Consider the following 25,186-nt stretch of genomic DNA (forward strand, 5'->3'; position numbering starts at 1 on the left):
AGAATGGCCGAAAGAAAATGGGGACAACACCCTTCATCCCCCGAGCTGAAAGCCCTCAGAAAAATTAGAAACCGATATAATAAAAAGATCATCAATTCAAAAAAGGAATTTATAAGATCAGAACTGGACAATGCCAAAAACAGACCACGAAAACTCTTTGAAATCCTAATGCAACAATCAAACAAACTAGCCAAATCCGTTCAAGAGAACTCAAAAACACCCCTAAGCTGCGATGAATTTTCCACATTTTTCACGGAGAAGGCTGAATCGCTTGAAATAGAGCTCAAAAATGCTGTGGCGAACCTTCCCATCGAACCACTGCCTATGAGCGATACCGACTCTACTACGGAGTGTACTAAGACAAAAAACAAGGCAAATTGGGACACATTCGAACTGTATGACCAGTTCATGATCACCAAGACGCTCTCAGAAATCAAACCTAACAACAACTACCAAGACCCCCTTCCCGCAAAATGCTTAAAAGAAATCAGCCACATTTTGGTTCCAATCTGGACCAAAATAATAAATGCTTCACTATCACAAGGGATCCTCCCCGACTGCCTAAAAACAGGTCAGGTTGTTCCCATAATCAAAAAACCTTCAGCGGATGCATCAGATCCAAACAACTTTCGCCCAGTGACCAACATCCCCTTACTGGCCAAACTAATTGAGAAATGCGTACAGAACCAACTGAGCCAACACATCACCAAGTTCTCCTTACTAGATGTATGCCAGTCAGGATTCAGAGCAGGGTATAGCACAGAAACAGCGATCCTCCATATTGTTGAGGATGCGCTACAGGCCCTTGACCAAAATCAAGCATGTTTACTGATTCTCCTTGACCTGTGATCGGCTTTTGACACGGTAAATCACGAAGCATTACTGACCAGGCTGCGGGACAGGATGGGATTGTCGGGAACTGTGCTGAAATGGTTCGATTCTTTTTTACAGAACAGAACACAACGATTCCTGGTCAACCAATCAATCTCACCTCCATGCCCTAATTCAATAGGAGTCCCTCAAGGATCAACGCTATCCCCAGATCTGTTTAACCTTTACGTCGAACCGCTTACAGAAATTCTCTGAAAATCACAGATATCCTATCACATGTATGCAGACGACACGCAAATATACATAAAGATCGCATCCCTAGAAGACATTGAATTAATGAATGAGACATTAAAAATGGCACTACAATGGTTAACTACCAATCATCTGAAGCTAAATGCCCACAAAACAGAGTTCCTACTAATTTCACCACCAAGGAGCCATACGGAAATAAAGGAATGGACTAAGTTCGTGACTGCGCTAAACTGCATCCCAACCCTAGTCAACTCAGCAAAATCGCTAGGAATCACCTTAGACGAGAATCTGGATATGAAAGCCCACATTAATTCAATGGCTAAAAGTGTCCGCTTCCACCTGAACTACTTAAGAAAATTGAAACCATTCATCTCAGAGGCGGATCTCAAACTGGCAATCCAATCCTTAGTTATCTCGAGGATTGAATATGGCTGCACCACCTTAGCCGGCCTACCAAAAACATCCACAGCACCACTAAAAGCATGCCTTAATGCTGCGGCAAGACTTATCACCGGATCTAGGAAATTTGATCATATATCCCCTCATTTGAAAGCTTTAAACTGGCTACCTTATGAAGCCAGAATCCAAATGAAGATAGCATGTATCACCCATAAAGCACTCCACTACAACACTCCAAGATACCTAGCCAAGAAAATTCAGCTATCCGGAGGTAACAGACCAGCTAGGAGCGCTGAGGAGTTGCTGTTACGGCCAGCCATTTTCCGAAAGAAAAAAACTTACGACAGAGCGTTCTCAGGAGCTGCCCCCAGAATCTGGAACTCACTCCCTCCAAACATTAGGAAGATTCACAATATTGCAACATTCAAGCGGGAAGTGAAGAGCCTTCTGATGAGTAAATACGTTACATAGAGATGATTATTGATTACTGCTTTGATCTATTTACTACCCTAATACAGAACATTTATGTCATCTGAAAGGGAAGCATAGACAGTAATAACATGAACGCTATTCTATGACGTGAGACTGACCCCATGTATATCACGAAACGATATCCTTACCGCAACCTCATTTCAATGTGGACTTATAACTGCATCCCACTTGAACCTACAATGATCTACCTCATTTATGTTTATGTATATAGCCTATGATATAAGTTAAGCCGCAACTTACTATTAACGCAAACTGCACATGTGTTCTGAATATATACCATCTACCTCATATCTGTTGTTCTTATAACTGTTAATATATTTGTTAATCCTTAACCTCTTCTATGTTAAGCGCTCTGATACCCACGGGTCTTGTTCGCGCTATACAAAACTTTATAATAAATAAATAAATACTCTGTCTGAGGTCTCTGTGCCCCCCCTTACAGACATGTGTACGTTTGTTGTACCATAGGCCCTGCCAGACTACTGCCCTGTCACCAGCCCCACGTACTCTGATCCAGATCAGTGGTAGTGGCAGCGCCGCCGTCCTTCTCTTCCAGGTCTTCATTTGATGACAGGGCGCCGCTGGAGGACATCAGTGAAATCTTACCGGAAAAGTCACCTAAAAGACACAGCACTTTACATCCATCCTCTCTGTAGAGGGACTCGTTTAAAGACCTGAATGCTGCAGAACAATCTTACATTCCCGCCCACATGGTGTATTCGGAGATTAGAGAAACTGCCTGTTCGTAGCACCCGGAGAACCTGGCCCTACAGTTTTTGTTGCTACGACAGCTATATTTAGACATCAATTATTACAACATGCTACAGATTAAAAACATGTCACTCTCTGCCCTTTGTTCAGCTCCCTCATACAGGTGGAGACGAATTTGGAGGAACCAGCTGCCAAGACTTATTTTTTTATGTACATGCCTCCAGAAACTCTTATGAGGAACAACACTTGCAATGATGTTTTCTCCCTCTTAAGCAGGTTTCCAACTGTGCCTAGATTATGTTTGTGACCATATAGCAACTGAAACCTTGTGGAGAGGGGTAGAATATGGCATTAAATAGTAGTGATTTTTTATTCTTGAGTCCTCCCATCATCGTTATGTGGTCAAGTAGACAATTCTGGTTTGAATGTGAAGGGATTTTAAATAAATTAGATTTTTAATATGTAAACGGGTAACTGAAACATTTGAGTGATCATTCAAATGTGATTCTGATACCTATAAATAATTATCACCAGTTTCTTGAGCGGATCATGGTTTCACTTCAAGTGGTGGGGGTAGAATTTTTACCTCCTGGTTTATGGATTCACATTAAAGAGGTAGGAGGCTCTTACAGCTTCCCACTGAGGATAACTGAGGTTCCCTGTTCCATCATGGCTACTGATTCTCAGGCTCTGGTGGTTCTGCATTCTATGTTTGATGCAGAATTTGAGAACAACAGAACATTAGGGTATGTTGGTTGACAACTGGGATTCTGCAAGCCTGTGAATCTATTATAAGATCCAATGTGGGTGAAGATGACATGCCCCTCAGTGACCGATGGCCACACTGTCAGTCCCATTCAGTTCTTTGTGACAGATCGTTGTAATATATAGCATCTTAAGGGCAGATCTGAGACTATTTCTATAACCCTGTTGGGGAGGAGGGAGGGTTGTGTATGACTTAAATGAAAATACTCTTGATAGAGAACCAGTGTTACAGTAAGTAACAAAATAACTTACCCATAGGAGCAGTTTTGCAGCTTGATGAATTTTCTGGATTCACGTGTTGTGCATTATTCCATCATCTAATGGTTGAGTCTGGAAAAGTCTCCTTTTCAAGTCTCTCTGCCCCTACCCCCCCTGCCCCACCCCCCCACAGGCATTGTTGACCATTTAGGTTTAAACCCATCCTTTATTGACGTCGGACATATGCCCTGGAAATCCCTCTACGCGGTTGCCATCTTCAGATTCTTTTCCTTTTTAGGTTTTGCCTGGTGAAAGATGCGCTCTGCGCATCTTTTTCGCGCAGGCGAAAACCTAATGATTATGGTAGGGGAGACAGGAACGGCCCCCGTCTTCCATTGGCTAGCTCCATAAATGGAGGCTAGCCATTGGAAGACGGCTCTGTCCGTCAATCCCGGACCAGATTCGGGGGCGTTCCCGAGAATTTTTGGCTTTTGGCGACGTCACGCTACGTCAGCCAAAAGCCAATTCTCGGGAACGCCCCCGAATCTGGTCCGGGCGTCGGAGTGCCGTGTTTCGCTGTTTTCTTTCATTGCGGTGAGTCGGACAGTTGTAGGCTTTGTGTTAGTGATTCCTTGCCGTCAGGTGAGGGGACAGTGGGGGTGCAGAGGCGGTGCCGTCGGTATAGCGTGGGTGCGGACCCCGGTGCACGGCCTCAGTATTGTGGGGTCGTTGTGTGGACTCGCGTAGCATTAGATCGTGCACCGCACAGAGAGGCCATGTATTTGTTACTTGCGGCTTGCTTCGGTGGAATGAGCACGTTAGGTTTCCGGGTCGTGTGAAGGTGCAGACAGTATTTTTAGGACTTTGTGAACAGATGTTTCCACCGCGCTATTAGCACAGGTTTAGTCGACTCATTGTCCTTCGAGACGGGGGTGCTGAGGAAACATCAGGAGCGGACCTAAAGTGTTTTCATGTTGCGAGCGGCTTCCATCTCACAGTCAGAGTTGCCTGGGGCAGACCCAGGTGATACGACTTCTGCTGAGCCTTGCTTTTAACCCTCAGCCCATTGCATCCTGGGGCTTGTAGTTGTGGGAGACTGTGATACCGTGCCTGGTTCAACTAACCTGTGCCAGCGATGGGGCGCAGCGAAGGTTGTGTTGGTATTTACAAGGAGCTTTCCTCGCCCCTTGAAAGTCTTGTGAATGTTTTATGGTTCAAGCGCCTTCACCCTCTGGGTAATCTCTGTGCGGTATCTTTGGCGGTGGGGGAATTGGCGCGAATGCCCGTCGGCCTTGTCCGGCCCCCCCCCCCCTCCCTGGTGGCCATTTTGTTAAAGGGTCGGTGCCCCAACCCTTGTACCAGGCTGGTTTTTGCCTTCGTCATGTCTTTTGGCGCGTTTGCTAAGTATTTATTTGATTTATGTATGGGTTTTATAGCACGGACTCTACCCGATGGAGTCAGAGCGCTTCACAATAGGAACGACGCTCAAGCCTGGCGGTCCCATGGGTCCCTTGCCCATCCCCCACATGCAGGCCTCTTTCTGTGTCAGGCCGCTCGTGTCCTGGACCTGGTTTACTCCAGCTGCGCAAATCTCGAGAGGCACGATTCAGTGATTCTGGGCAGACACCTTTTATCCCCGTGCCGACAGTATGAGATGTGCTGGGGTCCATCCGTAATGCAACGGTCCCCTTGTAAGTGCCCCAAAACTAGCGTCCTTTCTTTCGGTTTGTAACGCTATATTTGTGTATTAGGTCTGGCTTACACGCGGTGGCAGCAGATGTTAGGTCAAGATTGACCCGTTGTTTGTCTTATGGAGTATAGGGGTGGGGTCAACCTCGCCAACTCTGAACACCTTCACTTCCAGATCCACATCGACCCCAAGACCACACTCAGAGGCACCCTCCTCTACAGACCACCAGGACCCCGCGAAAAATTTAGTGAAGACATCACGGACTTCATCACTCCTCACGCGCTCCCCTCCAAAGACTACATCCTTCTAGGAGACCTCAACTTTCACCTTGAAAAGATCAACGACCGCAACACCACCACCCTCTTGGACAACCTCGCCAACCTCGGACTTAAACAACTGGTCACTTCCCCCACCCACATCGCAGGTCACACACTCGACCCCATCTTCACCTCCAGCAATCATGTCTCCTTCAGCCACACTACGGATCTCCTCTGGACTGACCACAGCTGCGTTCACTTCACCTACAACAAGCCGAAACCCATCAACCACCTCCAACCAACTCTGCAAAGAAACTGGAACAAAATCACCATCGACCAGATCTCCTCATCGCTCCTTCTAAACACCCCAGCCCACTCTTCTAACCCAGACCAAGCCGCCGCCAACCTCACCCTATGGTTATCCAACACCGCCGACACCTTAGCACCACTGAAAAAACGTCAAAGCAAACCTGGCAACAAGAAGGCCTCATGGTTCAACGATGATCTTAAGAAGTCCAAGAAACTCTGCCGCTCCCTTGAAAAGGCCTGGAAAAAAGACCCAACCACTAGCACCAAGGACGCCTTCAAAAACGCCACCCGCACTCACCACCAACTAATCCGAAAGGCCAAGAAAACAGCATTCAAGGATCGACTTGACAACAACGCCCACAACAGCAAGGAACTTTCCAACATCGTCAAGGAATTTTCCAATCCCTCGGCCAACTCCAACGACATCACCCCCTCTCAAGCCCTCTGCGACTCACTAGCCTCATTCTTCCACAACAAGATTGCAGACATCCACAACAGCTTCGACAACCAACCCGGAGACCAACCCACCCAACCATATGCTGAACACTCCCCCCCGTGAACACCCTTAACGACTGGAACCCAATCTCCACGGAGGACACCATCCGCCTGATGAACTCCATTCACTCAGGATCCCCCACAGACCCATGTCCTCACCACATCTTCAACAAAGCAGACTCCGTCATAGCACCGCACCTCCGAGACGTCATCAACTGCTCCTTCAACTCCGCCACCTTCCCGGAAAACTGGAAACATGCTGAACTCACCGCCCTTCTGAAAAAACCCACAGCGGACCCCACCGAACTCAAAAATTACCGCCCCATTTCGCTCCTTCCATTCCCGGCCAAAGTAATCGAGAAAGCTGTCAACAACCAGCTCGCCGCTTTCCTCGAAGCCAACAAATCCCTCGACTCCTCACAATCTGGCTTCCGAGCAAAACACAGCACTGAGACCACCCTCATCGCAGCAACAGACGACATTCGAACTCTACTGGACAATGGAGACACAGTCGCCCTCATCCTCCTCGACCTCTCTGCAGCATTCGACACAGTCTGCCACAGCACCCTTTTACAACGCCTCAGTAACATCGGAATACAAGGAAAAGCACTTGAATGGATCACCTCGTTCCTCACCGGAAGAACCCAGAGAGTCCGCCTTCCACCATTCAAGTCCGAGGCCACTGAAGTCATCTGTGGCGTACCACAAGGATCCTCACTCAGCCCCACCCTCTTCAACGTATACATGAGCCCCCTCGCGGCCATCGCCCGCCAACACAACCTCAACATCATCTCTTACGCGGACGACACTCAACTAATCCTTTCTCTCACCAATGACCCCAGCACCGCCAAAACTAACCTACACGAAGGAATGAAAGAAGTTGCCGAATGGATGAAACACAGCCGTCTGAAACTGAACTCAGATAAAACAGAAGTCCTCATCTTAGGTACATCCCCCTCTGCATGGGACGACTCTTGGTGGCCGGAAGCCCTTGGAAAAGCACCCATCCCGACAGACCACGCACGGAACCTAGGCGTCATCCTGGATTCTTCACTCTCAATGAACAGACAAGTCAGCGCCGTATCCTCATCCTGCTTCAACATTCTTCGCATGCTCAAAAAAACATTTCGCTGGATCCCCACCGAAACCAGAAAAACAGTCACCCATGCTCTGGTCACGAGCCGACTGGACTACGGAAACACCCTCTACGCAGGTACTACCGCTAAACTCCAAAAGAAACTCCAACGAATCCAAAACGCCTCAGCCAGGATCATATTAGACATCCCGCGCAACGAACACATCTCTGGTCACCTGAAAGACCTCCACTGGCTACCCGTCAATAAGAGAATCACTTTCCGACTGCTAACCCACGCACACAAATCACTCTACGACATCGGACCAGAATGCCTCAACTCACGACTGTCCTTCTACACCCCCTCCCGCCAACTACGTTCTTCCAGCCAAGCCCTCGCCACTGTACCTCGCATCAACAAGACCACCATGGGAGGCAGATCCTTCTCATACCTGGCTGCTAGAACATGGAACTCACTCCCCACTTACCTTCGCCTTACCCAGAACCACCTAGCATTCAGAAAGCAACTTAAAACGTGGATATTTGACAAGTAATCCTCCTCCCCTTCCTAAGCGCCTTGAGACCCTCTGGGTATGTAGTGCGCTATATAAATTCTTTGACTTGACTTGACTTGACATTCCCTTCTCCTTCGAGGGGCTCGGTTTTCTCGCACAGTCTTTTCCCCCTCCCTTGTCTAGGGTCTCTGCGGGTAGGGCAGCGCGACATTGGTCTCTTTGGCGGCGAATCAGAAAGTGACTAGGTACTCCCACTTCTGTGTTCCGTTGCCGGTGCCCCCACATGCACACTGGGACTCCCCCCATGGTGGAGGTGTCGGGGGGCACGTAGTTCCCTGGGCGAGCTCTCGGATGGACTGTCGGGCGGGTAAGTCTTGGCGCTGGGAGTAAAGGCGACTTCGGTCAGCCCAGGGCGGATTCTTACCCACCCGCCCCCCCCCACACACGCTGAGTTGCTCGGTGTGTATTAGTACTGTAAAGGGGGATACTTGGTTTAAGTACGGGGATGGTGTTGGCCTCGGGGCTTGGGAATTATGTTTTGCATTAGTCGGCGCACGTGATTAATGGCGTCGGTGGGCGGCCATTTTCATGGTCAGTATGTGTTACTACGTTCGGCACACGTTGGTAAGGGCGGCCAGTTGCATGGGAAACGTTTTGCGAGATGTCCGGCGCATGTGGGTATTGGCGCCGGTTTTCAGCCATCTGCTTCATTTCCTAGTTATTTGGGGGGATTATGCCTGTCGGCATTGTAATTGTTATTTTGTGTGCTCCTTTTCAGGCTGCTGACTTGCGGTTTCGCTCCGTGCCACATTTTATGTATGATATAGGCCAGTTACTTAGCGTGTGGCCCCCCTCGAGGATAATGCACACTGAGCGAGGAGGGCACGGACTCGCTTTTGGGCCGCGCAATCAGGCAACACAGGAAGCAGAGATGGATGCTGTCGCTCTCGAGGTTTCTTTACCGGCCTGCGTGACGGGGGTTTGGGTTGCGAGCCGCTTTCTTCAGCAGACGCCCTTCAGTCTACCCTTTCTGTGCCCTGTGCCAAAGCGTATGTCAGCCATTGCTCTCTTGGTTTACTTTCCCCTTGCTTTGGCGTCGTGCGGGGCTCGGGATCTGCCTTCCTTACGACAGCTAATTTAGTAAGCCTTACCCTGGCTCTTTCAGTTTCCCAGGGGTGGGGCTGACACGGGGGCCAGTGGGTCCTTCCCCCTTACTGCTCTGTCCTCTCGCAGCCTGCCCTCTCCCAGCCTGCCCTCTCCAAGCCTGCCCTCTCCCAGCCTGTCCTCTCGCAGCCTGTCCTATAGCATCATGTCCTCTCCCAGCCTGCCCACTCCCAGCCTGCCCTCTCCCAGCCTGCCCTCTCCCAGCCTGCCCTCTCCCAGCCTGCCCTCTCCCAGCCTGTCCTCTCCCAGCCTGTCCTCTCCCAGCCTGCCCACTCCCAGCCTGTCCTCTCGCAGCCTGTCCTATAGCATCATGTCCTCTCCCAGCCTGCCCACTCCCAGCCTGCCCTCTCCCAGCCTGTCCTCTCGCAGCCTGTCCTATAGCATCATGTCCTCTCCCAGCCTGCCCACTCCCAGCCTGCCCTCTCCCAGCCTGCCCTCTCCCAGCCTGCCCTCTCGCAGCCTGCCCTCTCGCAGCCTGTCCTCTCGCAGCCTGTCCTCTCGCAGCCTGTCCTCTCCCGGCCTGCCCACTCCCGGCCTGCCCTCTCCCAGCCTGCCCTCTCCCTGCCTGTCCCCTCCCTGCCCTCTCCCAGCCTGTCCTCTCCCTGCCTGTTGTCGTGTCCCGGCGGCAGCAGGAAGCCGGCAAGAGCGTGCACTGCGTCCCTGAAGTAACAGCCCTAAAGCAAGCAAGAAGTACGCCCCCCTCCCACCAATCCCTGTTAGGTAGTGGAAACTGTGCAAACTGGGGTGCAGACAGCCCCTCTCACCTTTCGGCCTGGTACCACTGCACCAGCCGCACTACTTCCCTACTGACCGTTCTCCACTTCAGCCCAGTCTAAATTACAATTCCTGCTTGTGACCCTTTTGCCTGCTTGTGCTTGTTTTCGTGACCCTGTTGCCTGCTTGTGCCTCCGTGTGCCCCTGTATCCTGCTTGTGCCTCCGTGTGCCCCTGTTGCCTGCTTGTGTCTCCGTTTTCGTGCCCCTGTTGCCTGCTTGTGCCTCCGTTTTCGTGCCCCTGTCGCCTGCTTGTGCCCAGTTTTCGTGCCCCTGTCGCCTGCTTGTGCCTCCGTGTGCCCCTGTCGCCTGCTTGTGCCTCCGTGTGCCCCTGTCGCCTGCTTGTGCCTCCGTGTGCCCCTGTTGCCTGCTTGTACCTCCGTGTGCCCCTGTTGCCTGCTTGTGCCTCCGTGTGCCCCTGTTGCCTGCTTGTGCCTCCGTGTGCCCCTGTTGCCTGCTTGTGCTGTGTGGGTGTGTGTGGAAGGCTCTGTGTGGGTGTGTGGAGGGCTCTGTGTGGCTGTGTGTGTGGGGGGCTCTGTGTGGCTGTGTGTGTGGGGGGCTCTGTGTGGCTGTGTGTGTGGGGGGCTCTGTGTGGCTGTGTGTGTGGGGGCTCTGTGTGGCTGTGTGTGTGGGGGCTCTGTGTGGGGGGCTCTGTGTGTGTTTGTGTGTGTCATTTGCGAGAGATAAAGCTAGTGGCATTGTAAATGACAAAGCCATTTATTTATGTTAAAAAAAAACATAAATAAAAATAATGTCAAGAGTAATGCCAATAGCTCTAACTTTAACAAAGGCAAAACCATTGCATTGTAAATGCTTGTTTGGGATGCAAGCATTCTCTTGAGTTTGTAAATACATCTCTAATGGTGGAGGTGGGTGGGTGTCATGTGAATCCAGAAAATTCTTCAAGCTGCAAAACTATTTCTACCGGTAACCAACCAATTTGTTTTGCAGTGTGAATCTTTTCTCGATTCACATGCTGTACATTGATTACAGAGCTGTTTTTCTTCATGTGGGTTGGTTGTGTTGTTTGGTGCGTGTATTTTCAAACACATGTTTAAATACTCTTATTCCCACTTCTGCTTCTCTGTTGATCTAAATGTCTATGCAGTAGTGTTTCGTTAAGGTATGTATCGATGACCATGTAGCCTCTGTGCAAATGTTTTGTAATGCTCCACAGCCTAAGAAGGCGAGTGTTGCTCTATTTTTCCTTGTTGAATGCGCCTTCGGCTTATCTGTCAGAGTTACTCCCCCGCCTTGTGGCAGTACTATATTATTTGACCTATCCACTTAGCAGTTGTTTCCTTGGTGACTGGGAGTCCTTTCTATGCGAGTGCGAAGGATACATGAATTTTTATCTTTTTCCAATGCCCTTAGTTCTCTCTAAATAGTACATAATTGCCTTCTGTACATCCAACTTGTATAATGCTCTCTCGGCTTGCATTTTAGGCTGTTAAAAGAAAGCTGATAGGTGGATTGATTGATTTACATGGAAGTTTGCTACCACTTTTGGGTCAAATCACAGGTTTGTTCTCATGATCCCCTTGTCCCTATATATCCCTAGGTATGGGTCTAGAGTGGTGAGTACTTTTATCTTGTTTACTATCCATAGCGAAGTGATAGCAATGAGAAAGGCAGTTTTGAGAGTTAGAAACCTCAGTTGTGCATTCTGCATTGATTCAAAGGGTGACGTCATCATCTTTGTGAGCACCACACTCACATTCCATGTAGGCGTTAGCACGCATCTTGGGGGTGCTATTTTCTTCACTCATAGGAAGTGCTTCACCACTGGTGTGGTGAAGAAACTTTTACCCAGTGTGCCTCTTGTGTACCCTATAATGGCTGCTAGGTGAATTTTAATAGAGGCATAGAGTTGTCTGTCTAGAAGAAGTGTCAAATATCGAATGACTTCTTGCCTTTTGTGTCCAGTCGCTGTTTATCTTTGGCCTATTACATCATTGTTGGATCCTCTTCTATTTGTTGCTATAACATTTTCTTGTTGTTGGCCACCTTGAGTATTTTAAGATCTCCATCGCCCTTCTTGGCAACGTGAGGTGCCCAAATTTGAATTCCTCGGGAGCCATGCTGTCAGGTTGAGGGTGTTTGGTTCCGGGTGCCACACTTGTCCCTCTTGTATCCCTAAGAGGGTTTGGTGTGCTGTGAGTAGTATGTACTGCCCTTGGGATATTTCCACGAGGTCTGAAAACCATGTCTGTCGAACCCATTTAGGGGCTATGAGGATCAGATTGACTTGTTCCTGTCTGCATTTTTGAATTACCTTCGATATAGTTGGAATCTGTGGTAAGGTGTAAGCAATTCTCCCTGACCAGTGACTTTGGGTGGTAGAACCTGGATGCAAAGGTTTTGCAATTTGTGTTGCGAAAAGATCCACTTGTGGTGTCCCCCCAGATCTGGAAGATCTGTCTTGACTTCTTGTTTTAGTTCCTACTTGTGTGTGGTGTTTGCCTCTCTGCTTAGCATGCCCGCTTCTGTGTTTTGTTTTCCTAGGAGGTGTATTGCTACTATTGATACCTTTTTCGCTATTGCCCATCTCGTATCCTGAGTTAGCGTTGATAGCAGGTAGGATCTTGTCCCACCTTGCTTGTTCAAGTAGTGCATTGTCGTTGTGTTGTCCATTTGAGTTAAGATTGCTCTCCCTGTCACGTTTCTGGAAGGCCTTCAGTGGCAGAAAATACATTTTCAGCTCGACCACATTTGTACTGCACTGCTTCCTTGGAGTTCAGATACCGCTGTCGCTCAGCTTGCCCATGTGAGCTCCCCATCCCATGTAGGATGCATCTGTTGTGTTGGTCACAGAGGAAGGTGATTGTGTTAATTGTTTCCCCGCTGTTGGAGTTTTCTGGTTTCACCATTGCATCTCTTTCTGAACCTTCTCCGTAACAATCACTAGATCATCCCAACTCCGGGTTGACTGTGACCATTGCTGCTGGACCCATTCTTGTATTGGTCTTGTGTAGTCTTGCATGCGGTACCAGTGGAATGCAGGAAGCCATCATTTTTCCCACTGCACTCCTCGTCAGACCTTGCTCCTTTTGGTAACTGTGACTCTGCTCTGTGATCGCTTCGATCCTTTTGTCCGGTGGTCTTGCTTTGGCTACTTGGAATCCTTGATTGCCCCAGGAATATTTTCTTCTTTTCTGGAAATGTAGATGACTTATCATAGTTGATGGAAAAATGTTGTGTGAGTAAGTTCTTTACCACTTGTTGATGTTCTTTTTGCATTGTCTGCTTATCTTTGCTTTCACCATCCTGTCGTCTATCAGTAGGCGTGTATTCCCTGATGCCTTTGGTGTGCTGCTACCGCAGCTAAGCATTTTGTGAACCCTCATGGTAGGGATTTTATTCCAAATGGTAACACTTTTAATTGGTTGTCTTGCTCATTACAAATGTGAGAAATTGTCTGAGACGTTTGTTTACTGGTATGTGGAGGTAGGCGTCCTTGAGATCTATGATTGCCATATAGACTCCTTCTTATATCAGGAGAATGACCTCCTGTAGCACTGCTCTCTCGAATTTTTGTGTTTTTATGAATTTGTTAAATGACCTCAGGTCAAGTATTGGTCTTAGTTTTTTGTCTGGTTTCGCTACCAGGGAGTTGTCTGAGTAAACTCCTTTGAGCCTTTGTACCTGGAGAACTAATTCTATAGCCTCTTAGCTTAACATCTTTTACACCGACTGTTGTAGTCATCGTCGTTTGTCTGTCCTTATCTTGAACTTTGGTTGTGTTGGTGTCTTTGTTAACTGTGCAGTAGCCATATTTTACGATGATCAGCATCCATTTGTTGGAGGCAATTATCTCCCATTCTTGTAAGAATCTTCTGATGCCTACTGCTACTGGTGGCTTGTGTAGGAGGGTCCCTTGTGGGCAGTCACTTTAAGGGGATGATTTCCCTCTTTCATGGAGACGCCTGTTCCCCTTCAGTGAAAGGATTGGCTTGAGCGGTACTACCATTGGAGGGCCGTGGTGGGCTCACTTTGCTGCTGCTGAAGCATGCGGTAAGTGTGTGGTTGTTTGGCTCCCTTGGCTGAAGTAGCCCTCTTTTTCTGGGCCATGCTTCCCTCGCAAGTTTCCCCTGTATTGAAGGGCCCCATTGCCTTGGCGGTCTCGTTGCCCCTTTTCATGTGCTAAAACACTTCTTCTACTGTCTCTCCAAATAGACTGTCTTTTGTGAAAGGCATATTGATGATGGCTGACTGAACGTCTTGTTTGAATACTGAGATTCTCCGCCCAGCATGCCTGCGCAGGGTTGTGGCCTTACAGAGCTGTTTTCCTGCTGTGTCTGTGTCATCCAGGGCAGATTTCAGGCCTGTGATGGTAATTGTCTTGCCTTCCCACAACACTGCGTTTGTACTCTTTTTAAATTCCTCTCTGAGGTGTTCTATCAACCCCTCAATCTTGTTCCACTGTTGGTTATCATTCCAATTTAGTAGGGCATTTGAATTGGCTGTCTGCCACTGGTTCGCTGCTGACCTTTCCACGTTCCTCCCCACCGGACCTATTCTCTTCCTCTCCTTGTAGACGTGGGTGTAGTTGCTCTTTTCGTGCAGATTTCATGATGAGGGAATCTGTGGTACGTTTCCCCTTACGTAAGGCAGGTCTCTTGATGAGAAACTGGATGGTTTTGGGCAGGAACTCTGCACACGCCAGGCAATCCCCAACGCTGTGGTCTTTGGGGAGACAGAGGTTACAGATCTCATGTGTGTGTATTTGTGGTGACACCGGGGGCAGGATCTAAATGAGGTATGCTCCATGCATCTTTCTTATTGTCCAACCATGTGGTTATCTTAAGCTGATCTTCTCTCCTCTGTGTTCCTCGGTAGTTTTTGGTATATTCCCGGTGATTTCTTCTCCATATTGGTCACTGCCAATTCTCTGCCCTCAACAGTGATTTTCAGTGGGGAAACTGTTTTTCCTGCAATGTGTTCTTCCTCGACTCCGGAGCTCTCCCTTAGGCTTCCAGGCCCAACGTCAGGAAAAAAAGAATCTGAAGATGGCACCTGCGTAGAGGGATTTCTGGGACATACGTCTGACATCACACAAAGAGTTGTTTAAAGTGAAATGGTTCACGACGCCCAAAGGGGCAAAAAAGACAGAAAAGGAGACTTCAGGGAGAGTTGCAGACCCAACCACTAGATAGCCGAATAATGCACAGCATGTGAATGCAGAAAAGATTCAAGCTGCAAAACTTATCTCTGCTACCAAGGAATCTTCATTAATATTCATTAACACCGAATAACATAAAATAGCATTAGCTAGGAAAAGAACCACAAAACAGTTTTTTTTGTATGTGTTTGAAAATACTACATGTGTAGGAAAATGGAATCTAATTTGGAGGTGAGAAGCGTCCTGCTCAAAAGATGAGGCCTCCACCTACTATGTGTCACACAAATTAAATAAACATCTACTCATTATCTGGTAGCGGGACAAGAAGCAGTCCGGCCTAAATCCGAGGCAATGTGAGAAGTACTTAGCAGTGCAAATGCAGTAGAAAAAGTCACAAAAAATTAAATCAAATTCTACAACCAATTTTAAAATAATGAAACAAATGTAATGAGTAAAATCCAGAACAATAAAAATCCAATAACGCCAGCCAGAGATATACATTTCTAAATGTTTAGTTGAAAGGGTGTCAAAAAAGCACACAGCACCAATAATAGTCTAGAGAAGCTGTAGACCGGGACCTAGGCGCGACTTGAGGCATACAGCAGTATAGTCCCAGTGAAAGTCTGGAAGTCAAAAAATGTCTACGTTCTTTCAAAGAAAGCGACTTTGCCACTTCTTAAGGGGAAAAATCCTCCCTCAGTGGGCAGCCGCTGAAATTGAAGCCGCTTGGAGTCGAAGGCTGGAAACTTAAAGGAGATTATTCCTGCTTCAGCCTTAGAGCTTTGGAGATTACTCGCAGAAAATTTCTAAGTACCAAAGCAGAATGGGAATACGTTGTTTTTTCTCAAATCTACTTTAAAAATTGAAGCAAATTGTGCATTTCATAGGACTTTGAAGTGTGTTTATTACTAAATATGGGAAGTGTTCTTCCCTGGGTGGAGATATTCAGTGTTTATGAATATTGGAAGAAGATCCATCGAGAGAGATGAAAGGCTTCCCATTGGCTGATTGCGGTCATTAGCGAGAACATATGTTTATATTAACACCGCTAAAAGGCCACATTTCCCATTGTAAAGTAATGAGCGGTCTACATTCTGCCATGGCTGCCAAGTGCCGGGCTCCCATTAAAGGGAATGGTGTTCCTAATTCTTTCATGGCTGCCCTGTCACATTCCACATGCCCACTAAAGAGAAGGGCGGCTCGCCGTATTGTCATGGTTGTCGCGAGCCAGATCCCATTCGAGTGGAAGCTCCCTCTCCTGTCATGGCTGCCGTGCACCAAGCTCCCCTCTCTGATTAATTTCCAGATATCTTAGAACAGAATTAAGGCTCTTCATTCTGCATTTAATCTATATGTTTATAAAATGCTTACAGGGTTTTGAAAAAATACACCTATCGCACAAGGGAGTTGCGGCAGCGTACTCTGGTATTGAAAAATGGATGCTCTCGATGCGCCGAGGCATCTTGGGAGGAAGGAAGGAAGGAAGGGATTGAGGGTGGTGGAAGGCAAGCTGGTTCAGAGGACTATGTGGGGTTTGAGAGAGGGCTGGTGGTTAGGTGTGCTACAGAGGAGCCTTAGGTGATGTGTAGGTCTGTGTTCCTTGGTGCACGGCTAATCTTTAGGTTCTAGTCATTCGTGCCATAGTGTTGATTTTAAGCATAAATTCAATTTATTTCATTTCACTTAAATGCCCGAATGCCACTGAAGCAAATGTTTTTTTCACTGCTGTTGATAGACAGCAGGGGCCTCTTGTTTGGTTAGTTTTGAGGGGTGAGAGAAGGTTAACATGGGTAAGTGCGGGTGGTGGGTGGTGCTGGGACATGCATGCTGTACCTGAGTGCGTTGAAGCGGAGTTCCTGCTGCTGCCTCCAACACTCTCTGTGTCGCTGATGGCTGTGGGCCAGGACTTGTGAACCTGGTGCCCTCTCCCACCTGAAGAGTAAACCAGGGGATCAATTAAAGCCCTGCAGAAGGCTGCAAGAGTAGGAAGTGATTTATGCCTAATCTATGTACAGCATTTTAGAGGGAGGACTAGGTCATCTGCTGGTTGAGCCGGAGATGGAAAGACAGCATGTCTGGAGTGGCTCCCGCTAGTCAGAGCTGCGCCGCTTGATGCTGGAAGGCTGCTCTGCTCTTGGGACAGTATATCCCCAAAACTATAAGTATCTTACCCATGGCTACTGACTGACAGATCTGACCGGGCAGTATTAGGTTTGCGGCTCAGTTAGCCCACCATCGGAGGTAGCTCAAGACTTCGCATCACTGTACCTTCTGGGTAGAAGGCTACCAGTCAATGCTATGGATGTAGTGGAGTGAAGTGGATCATGTCACTCGTCCGTGAGGTGCACAAATAAATCCTCTGTAAGAAAATAAATACAGCCTGAGATCCCACTTACTGTTAGAGATGGTTTTGTCACACCCACGCCTAAACGGCAGCGAGTCCGGACACTTAATGAAATCTGGGCAGTGAAGTACTTAGTCCCAATAAGCTTCTTCCAATAGCATTGTCTTCTAACTAGCACTTCACAGTCGCCTCATCAGGTGCTCGAATGGAGATATTCATTTGATCCTCTCTCGGGCCCACACAAGCCATGGGTCTGTGGCCCTTCGTAAGCCCCTGCCACCGCGCTGTGCTCAGCTTCCCTGGGAAGTTACCAGAATGTAAACAATAAGAACTGACCTCTTCGCTCTACGTTAGCGCTGCTCTGGTCCCTAGGCGCTGACTTCTCTTCGAGTCCTCCAGATTCTTTGCTATCGGAGCTGCTCTGGGCAACCACGTCGCTGGTGTTGAAGCTGGATTTCCGTTGCCGGATCCATGGAGACCTGAGAAATACATTTTGCTATTAATTGTCACTGACAGGAGAAAAATTAATATTAACTGTCGTGATCTGATACTATTGTGAGGAATCAGATTAGCTGGCAGACAAGGTAGAATTCATAGCAGACAGACGGTGGTATAAGCAGAGCAACTTGACAAGGCTTTGGGTTGTACTCTGGAGGCGAACTCCTCGTGTGCTTTGCTGCAGACAGCACTTTGAGGATGTTCTGGCTGCAGATCAGATGCTGAAGAATGGACTCTGAGACTGCTCTCTGAGGACTGTGGCAGAGGCACTCGTACCTCAGGACTGAGGGAGAAGATGGTTTCTCTCTGAGGAACATACCAGGAGCTGACTTATGCCTCAGGATTGCTTCTCTCTAAGGAATGTGTGAGAATCATCGATAAACTCTTCTTTGATATTTCAAGGATTAAATTGGTTCTTTAGGGAAAAAAATGCAAAGAGTCTGTTTCTAGGAAACAAGCACATTGTGATCAGCATCCGTCCATGGCTCCTCTTACCACGTAACCTGAGGTGTGTAAGGTTCGAAGTCGTAGACATTTTCGCGGTCGTCCACTCGCTGCAGCTGCCTGACGTAGGAGGCGTACTGCTGGCCCAGGTCGTACAGCTTGCTGCTCTCACACAGGGTCTGGAAGTTCACCGGAAGAGGGGCCGTCTGCATGTGCATGATCTGGTAATAGGAGATGGTGGCCTAGAAGGAATAAATAGTGAGGTTAGAGGGAACCAACCTGTGCACTGTGTGAATATACATGTACGGAGCTGCTCATCGCAGAACTTTTGGTGGTGTTGCAAAAATTCATCTGAACCCTAGGACTACGGTTGGTGGGTGACTTATTTTTGTACTCGATCTTAATGTTTTAATAGTAAACACTGCAAACAACCGTCAGGGTCGGTGCCAGAGTGAGAGTACTTTAGCCGGAATAAAACTGCAGCAGGTTATGGCTCAGCACACCAGTAGGTGGCACTTGTGTGGCTCCCACTGCTAACGCCTGATACTGCCCACTGTAGTCCGCTTCGCTCCAACCGCCAATGAAAACTTCTCATCCTGCCCAGCAGTGCCAGTTTCTCACACTGCTCATCAGCAACTTTCTTACATTGCTCACTAGTGCCAGTTTCTTACATTGCTCAACAGTACCAGCTTCTCACTACGCTCACGGGTGCCAGAGTCTTACTCTGCTGGCCCGTGGCGGTTTCTCACTTTGTTGACTAGTGCTATTTTCTCACAAGTGTCCATATTCCAGACAGCTGTTAGTTTCTACTCTGTCAACCAGTCCTAATCACACTGGTGCATCTAATAGTCCCTTCTTTCCTGCTTTTGTTATACCCCTCTGGTGGGCAGCAACGGAACATGTGCCAGTGCTTGGTAACTCTGTTGGTGGCCTGCCACCCAAGAGTGAGGCCGAAAAGACCATCTTGAATTTGTTGTGTTATGTTATGTTAATAGGGTACTTTTATAGCGCACAGCTACTCCGAAGAGTGTCCCGGCGCTTAAGATCGTCACAGGCCCAGAGTGGAAGGAAAAACGGGAGAGAGTGCTGAAAGCAGAATGGGATGAATTATTGGGTGAAAAGCAGGGTCTTCAGATCCTTCCTGAATGCCAGCAGGTTGGTGTTGGATCTGAGTGACAGAGGAAGAGCATTCCACAACCGAGGGGCGAGATGTTTAAAAAAACGTCCCCCCCCGCAGCGCGCACGTCGGATCACCGGGGTGACCGCCATGGCCTGGGTAGAGGATCGCAAAGATCTAGAAGGCAGATAGAAACTAATCCTTTTCCGGAGATAAAAGGCACCTGTGCCATGAAGGGCTTTGAAGGCAATGCGGTTGTGAACCACAGTATTAGCAGCCATTGCTGCATGTGCATGTTGTTCTAAGTCAACTGTTCTTTGCTTACATGGAGGTTCCTCACCCATGCGCTCATTGGTAAGAAGTAGATTATGTGACGGCTCTGACAAAGAGCAGAGGACAGTGGGCCAGAGTGTTTGGAACAGGAGACGAGAAGGAACAAAATCACTGTAACCATGACTTCATCCTATGTCCTGGGCACAGAGAGCCAAGTGGTTGTCGAATGCATATGTGGAGACCACCTGCCTCCCTGAAAGGAAGTATCCAGGGGGTGACTGAAGCCACCTTGACTCAGATAGAATGTCTCCATCTTCAAATGAAAAGTATCTGGGCTGTAAGTAGTGGCAATGGAAGAAGGAGGGAGTGATCTCTTGGGGAAACCCTCTCTTGGGTAATGAAACTTCAAGGGATTGAATGTTCATAAGAGGAACACAGTTTCTTCACCAGGTACCAATAAACTCCAAGAGGATAAAGGACTTAAAAAAGAGACATGGAGAAAAAAAATGTCTCCGAGATTCGGATCCCACCAAGACCTGGCTGTTCGAGCAGTAGCGGACCCCTTTCCCCAAGCGCCTTGAGACCCTTCCGGGTGAGTAGCGCGCTATACAAATGCTGTGATTGATTGATTGATTGATTGATATGTTTGTAGTACCACCTTCTAGGGATGGAAGCCACAGATGACCTTCGACTTGGAAGTATAAAAGACACAGAAGACCTGCACCTTTTAAGGATGGACGACGCAGAAGACCTGCACCTTGTAAGGATGGAAGACGCAGAAGACCTGCACCTTGTAAGGATGGAAGACACAGAAGACCTGCACCTTTTAAGGATGGAAGACGCCGAAGACCTGCACCTTGTAAGGATGGAAGACGCAAAAGACCTGCACCTTGAAAGGATGGAAGAGGCAGAAGACCTGCATCTTGTAAGGATGGAAGACGCAGAAGACCTGCACCTTGAAGCCACTGTAGACCTGCGCCCTGTAGGGATGGAAGATACCGAAGACCTGCACCTTGTAGGGATGGAACACACAGAAGACACGCATCTCACATGGATGGAAGACATAGAAGACCTGCACCTTGTATGGATGGAAGACACAGAAGATCTGCACCTTGTATGGATGGAAGACACAGAAGATCTGCACCATGTATGGATGGAAGACACAGAAGACCTGCACCTTGTATGGATGGAAGACACAGAAGACCTGCATCTCATACAGATGGAAGACACAGAAGACCTGCATCTCATACGGATGGAAGACAGAAGACCTGCACCTTGTATGGATGGAAGACACAGAAGACCTGCATCTCATACAGATGGAAGACACAAAAGACCTGCACCTTGTATGGATGGAAGACACAGAAGACCTGCATGTCCTACAGATGGAAGACACAGAAGACTTGCACCTTGTATGGATGGAAGACACAGAAGACCTGCACCTTGTAGGGATGGAAGATGCACAAGGCCTGCATCCTCTAGAGATGGTAGACATAGAAGACCTGCATCCTCTATGGATGGAAGACATAGAACACCTGCATCTTTTAGGGATGGAAGACGCAGAAGACCTGCACCTTGTAAGAATGGAAGTCATAGAAGACCTGCATCTTGTCGGTATGGAGACACAGAAGACCTACACCTTGTAGAGATGGAAGTCACAGAAGACCTGCACCTTGTATGGATGGAAGACACAGAAGACCTGCATCTCATACGGATGGAAGACAGAAGACCTGCACCTTGTATGGATGGAAGACACAGAAGACCTGCATCTCATACAGATGGAAGACACAAAAGACCTGCACCTTGTATGGATGGAAGACACAGAAGACCTGCATGTCATACAGATGGAAGACACAGAAGACCTGCACCTTGTAGGGATGGAAGATGCACAAGACCTGCATCCTCTAGAGATGGAAGACATAGAAGACCTGCATCTTTTAGGGATGGAAGACGCTGAACACCTACACCTTGTAGGGATGAAAGACACATAAGACCTGCATCCTCTAGCGATAGACAAAACGGAATACTTGCATCTTGTATGGATGGAAGGCACAGAAGACCTGCACTGGAAGACACAGAACACCTGCAATTTGTATGGACGGAAGACACAGAAGACCTGAACCTTGTAAGGATGGAAGACACAGAATACCTGCACCTTGTATGGATGGAAGACATAGAATACCTGCACCGTGTATGGATGGAAGACACAGAAGACCTGCACCTTGTAAGGATGGAAGACACAGAAGACCGGCACCTTGTATGGATGGAAGACACAGAAGACCTGCAACTTGTATGGATGGAAGACACAGAAGACCTGCAACTTGTATGGATGGAAGACACAGAAGACCTGCATCTTTTAGGGATGAGAGACATAGAAGAACGTCATCTTTTAGGGATGAAGACTCAGAATACCTGCACCTAGTAGGGATGAAAGACACAGAAGACCTGCACCTTGTATGGATGGAAGACACAGAAGACCTGCATCCTCTAGGGATGGAAGACATAGAACACATGCATCTCATTCGGATGGAAGATGCAGAAGACCTGCACCCTGTATGGAAGGAAGACACAGAAGACCTGCACCTTGTAAGGATGGAAGACACAGAATACCTGCACCTTGTATGGAAGGAAGACACAGAAGACCTGCACCGTGAATGGATTGAAGACACAGAAGACCTGCACCTTGTAAGGATGGAAGACTCAGAAGACCTGCAACTTGTATGGATGGAAGACCTGCATCTTGTATGGATGGAAGACACAGAAGACCTGCATCTTGTATGGATGGAAGACACAGAAGACCTGCAACTTGCATGGATGGAAGACATAGAAGACCTGCATCCTCTAGGGATGGAAGACATAGAACACCTGCATCTTTTAGGGATGGATGACGCAGAAGACCTGCACCTTGTAGGGACGAAAGACTCAGAAGAACTGCATCCTCTAGAGATGGAAGACACGGAATACCTGCATCTTGTCCGAATGGAAGTCATAGAAGACCTGCATCTTGTCGGTATGGAGACACAGAAGACCTACACCTTGTAGAGATGGAAGTCACAGAAGACCTGCACCTTGTATGGATGGAAGACACAGAAGACCTGCATCTCATACAGATGGAAGACACAGAAGACCTGCATCTCATACGGATGGAAGACAGAATACCTGCACCTTGTATGGATGGAAGACACAGAAGACCTGCACCTTGTATGGATGGAAGACACAGAAGACCTGCATCCTCTAGGGATGGAAGACATAGAACACCTGCATCTTTTAGGGATGGAAGACGCAGAAGACCTGCACCTTGTAGGGACGAAAGACTCAGAAGAACTGCATCCTCTAGAGATGGAAGACACGGAATACCTGCATCTTGTCCGAATGGAAGTCATAGAAGACCTGCATCTTGTCGGTATGGAGACACAGAAGACCTACACCTTGTAGAGATGGAAGTCACAGAAGACCTGCACCTTGTATGGATGGAAGACACAGAAGACCTGCATCTCATACAGATGGAAGACACAGAAGACCTGCATCTCATACGGATGGAAGACAGAATACCTGCACCTTGTATGGATGGAAGACACAGAAGACCTGCACCTTGTATGGATGGAAGACACAGAAGACCTGCATCCTCTAGGGATGGAAGACATAGAACACCTGCATCTTTTAGGGATGGAAGACGCAGAAGACCTGCACCTTGTAGGGACGAAAGACTCAGAAGAACTGCATCCTCTAGAGATGGAAGACACGGAATACCTGCATCTTGTCAGAATGGAAGTCATAGAAGACCTGCATCTTGTCGGTATGGAGACACAGAAGACCTACACCTTGTAGAGATGGAAGTCACAGAAGACGTGCATCTTGTAGCGATGAAAGACATAAAGGGCAGAAGATGTCTCTGACCTAGAAGGTTTGAACCTTTTAAAGATGGAAGACACAGAAGACCTGCGCCTTGTAGGGATAGAAGACACAGATGACCTGCGCCTTGTAGAGATGGAAGACACAGAAGACCGGCACCTTGTAGGGATGGAAGATATAGAACACCTGCATCTTGGGATTTCTGTACCTGCCAGAGTGGGTGAACATTTGTGTCAGTGTGAAAGGTGTGTTGTTAAATGTCTGTATATCGCGGCGTGCATCTGTGGAGTGAATTACCTCCAGACTACAACCTATTGCTTCTTCCCTGTTCCAGCATCACTCCCCCCCCCCCCTGACTTTTCCTACCGACTTGAGGGTCTGGTCACTCTGCTTGATGACTTCTTGGATTTGCCGCAGGACATTAACTTTCACATCCTCCAGCTCCTGCTTCTGCGTCTTGGCATCGGCTATGCAGGTACGGTAGGTGGCCATAGCTTCCTCCGCCTGCAGAAGAAAGTACAGTCCAGTGAGTGACTGATTGTGCATAAGGTTGTGGTTGTGCAAGAGAAAGAAGCCAGTGTGACTGGTGTTAAGAGACAGCTGGAGGGACAACAGTGAGTTTGTGCAGCATGGGAGTGAGCGACTTCTAGTGGACAAGGGAGGGGTGAGGTCTGATGCCATATCCCCTCTGTTTTGGTGTCTGGCGTTCAAGGATGAAGGGATGGATATGGGTGAGTTTGCAAGCCATGAACATGGTGTGTGAAGGAGGGATGTCAGTGACACCATGTACCCGTACAATTGGATATTAGTGGTGGGAGGGAGGTGCCTGGGTGTAGCAGATCACCCTGCAGTGGATGGTTTGTGTGGAGGCAAAGAGGCACATGAGTTACACTGACGCCTGGGGTGGTTGCACTCACCATACCTAGAGGCTGGTTAGTTAGCAGTGCGCACTGTATAAAAGTTCCCGCTCACCTTGCCCTTGGCGTCGTCCTCCAGCCGACGCTTCTTGTCCAGGCTCTTAGAAGCATTTGTGCTGCTGGTGCTTTGAAGTTCGTCTTCTGCCTTCTTGGTGGAAAACTTAGCTTTCTCGTGCTCTTCGCTGCGCAACATGTACGCCTGCTTTGCCTTGCGCAGGTTTGACTCTGCTTCTTGCTGCAGGATGAAAAGTGCTGACTTATTAATTCCATGAGGCTTTATCCTCACTCCTTCTGCGTCACACACAAGCTCATGGCCTACAGTTGGGAGACACTGCTTCCATCGCCGCTCTGTGCAGACGTGTTCCCAAGACTGTATCTAGCAGTGGTATTCTGTACTGGTTTGTGACCTTGCGACCGTGGCCATCAGCCTTGCCTAATGAGTGAATTCTGGTGTTTTTATACCTCACTCCGAGAGACCTAACCTGCTCAATGATGTGCACCTGGATCCGCTTGAGAGAAGCTAGGGTGAGTTTGTGCAAGCTGATGTTCCGTGCGCATGGCTTTTGATTGGTGATCATTCCATGCAAGAGCATGAACCCTGAAGGAAGCCTTATTAAAGGAACCATTGTAAACCGGGGCACCACCACCACGGTCTACCTTCAGAGGGTTAGATCTTTTGAATGTATCTGTAGGTGAATAC

General features: G+C 48.2%; 1 protein-coding gene across 6 annotated transcripts in view; it reads right to left on the bottom strand.

The window, feature by feature from the left end:
- The window catches only part of ARHGAP45 (Rho GTPase activating protein 45), a 136,636-nt gene that overhangs the window by 23,194 nt on the left and 88,256 nt on the right, over nucleotides 1-25,186 (bottom strand). For 2 of the 6 annotated variants that reach the window (XM_086946706.1, XM_086946705.1), the window contains exons 11-16: nucleotides 24,542-24,721; nucleotides 23,936-24,073; nucleotides 18,382-18,572; nucleotides 17,725-17,867; nucleotides 16,878-16,976; nucleotides 2,482-2,592 (exon numbers count right to left, since the gene is read on the bottom strand). In XM_086946706.1, the coding sequence (XP_086802832.1) occupies nucleotides 2,482-2,592; nucleotides 16,878-16,976; nucleotides 17,725-17,867; nucleotides 18,382-18,572; nucleotides 23,936-24,073; nucleotides 24,542-24,721 (862 nt within the window). The remainder of the gene's footprint in view (nucleotides 1-2,481; nucleotides 2,593-16,877; nucleotides 16,977-17,724; nucleotides 17,868-18,381; nucleotides 18,573-23,935; nucleotides 24,074-24,541; nucleotides 24,722-25,186) is intronic. The other 4 variants (XM_086946709.1, XM_086946707.1, XM_086946708.1 and 1 more) reach the window with 3 other exon arrangements.

This window comes from Lissotriton vulgaris, chromosome 12 (genome assembly GCF_964263255.1).
Source record: "Lissotriton vulgaris chromosome 12, aLisVul1.2, whole genome shotgun sequence".
Classification (NCBI taxonomy): Eukaryota; Metazoa; Chordata; class Amphibia; order Caudata; family Salamandridae; genus Lissotriton; species Lissotriton vulgaris.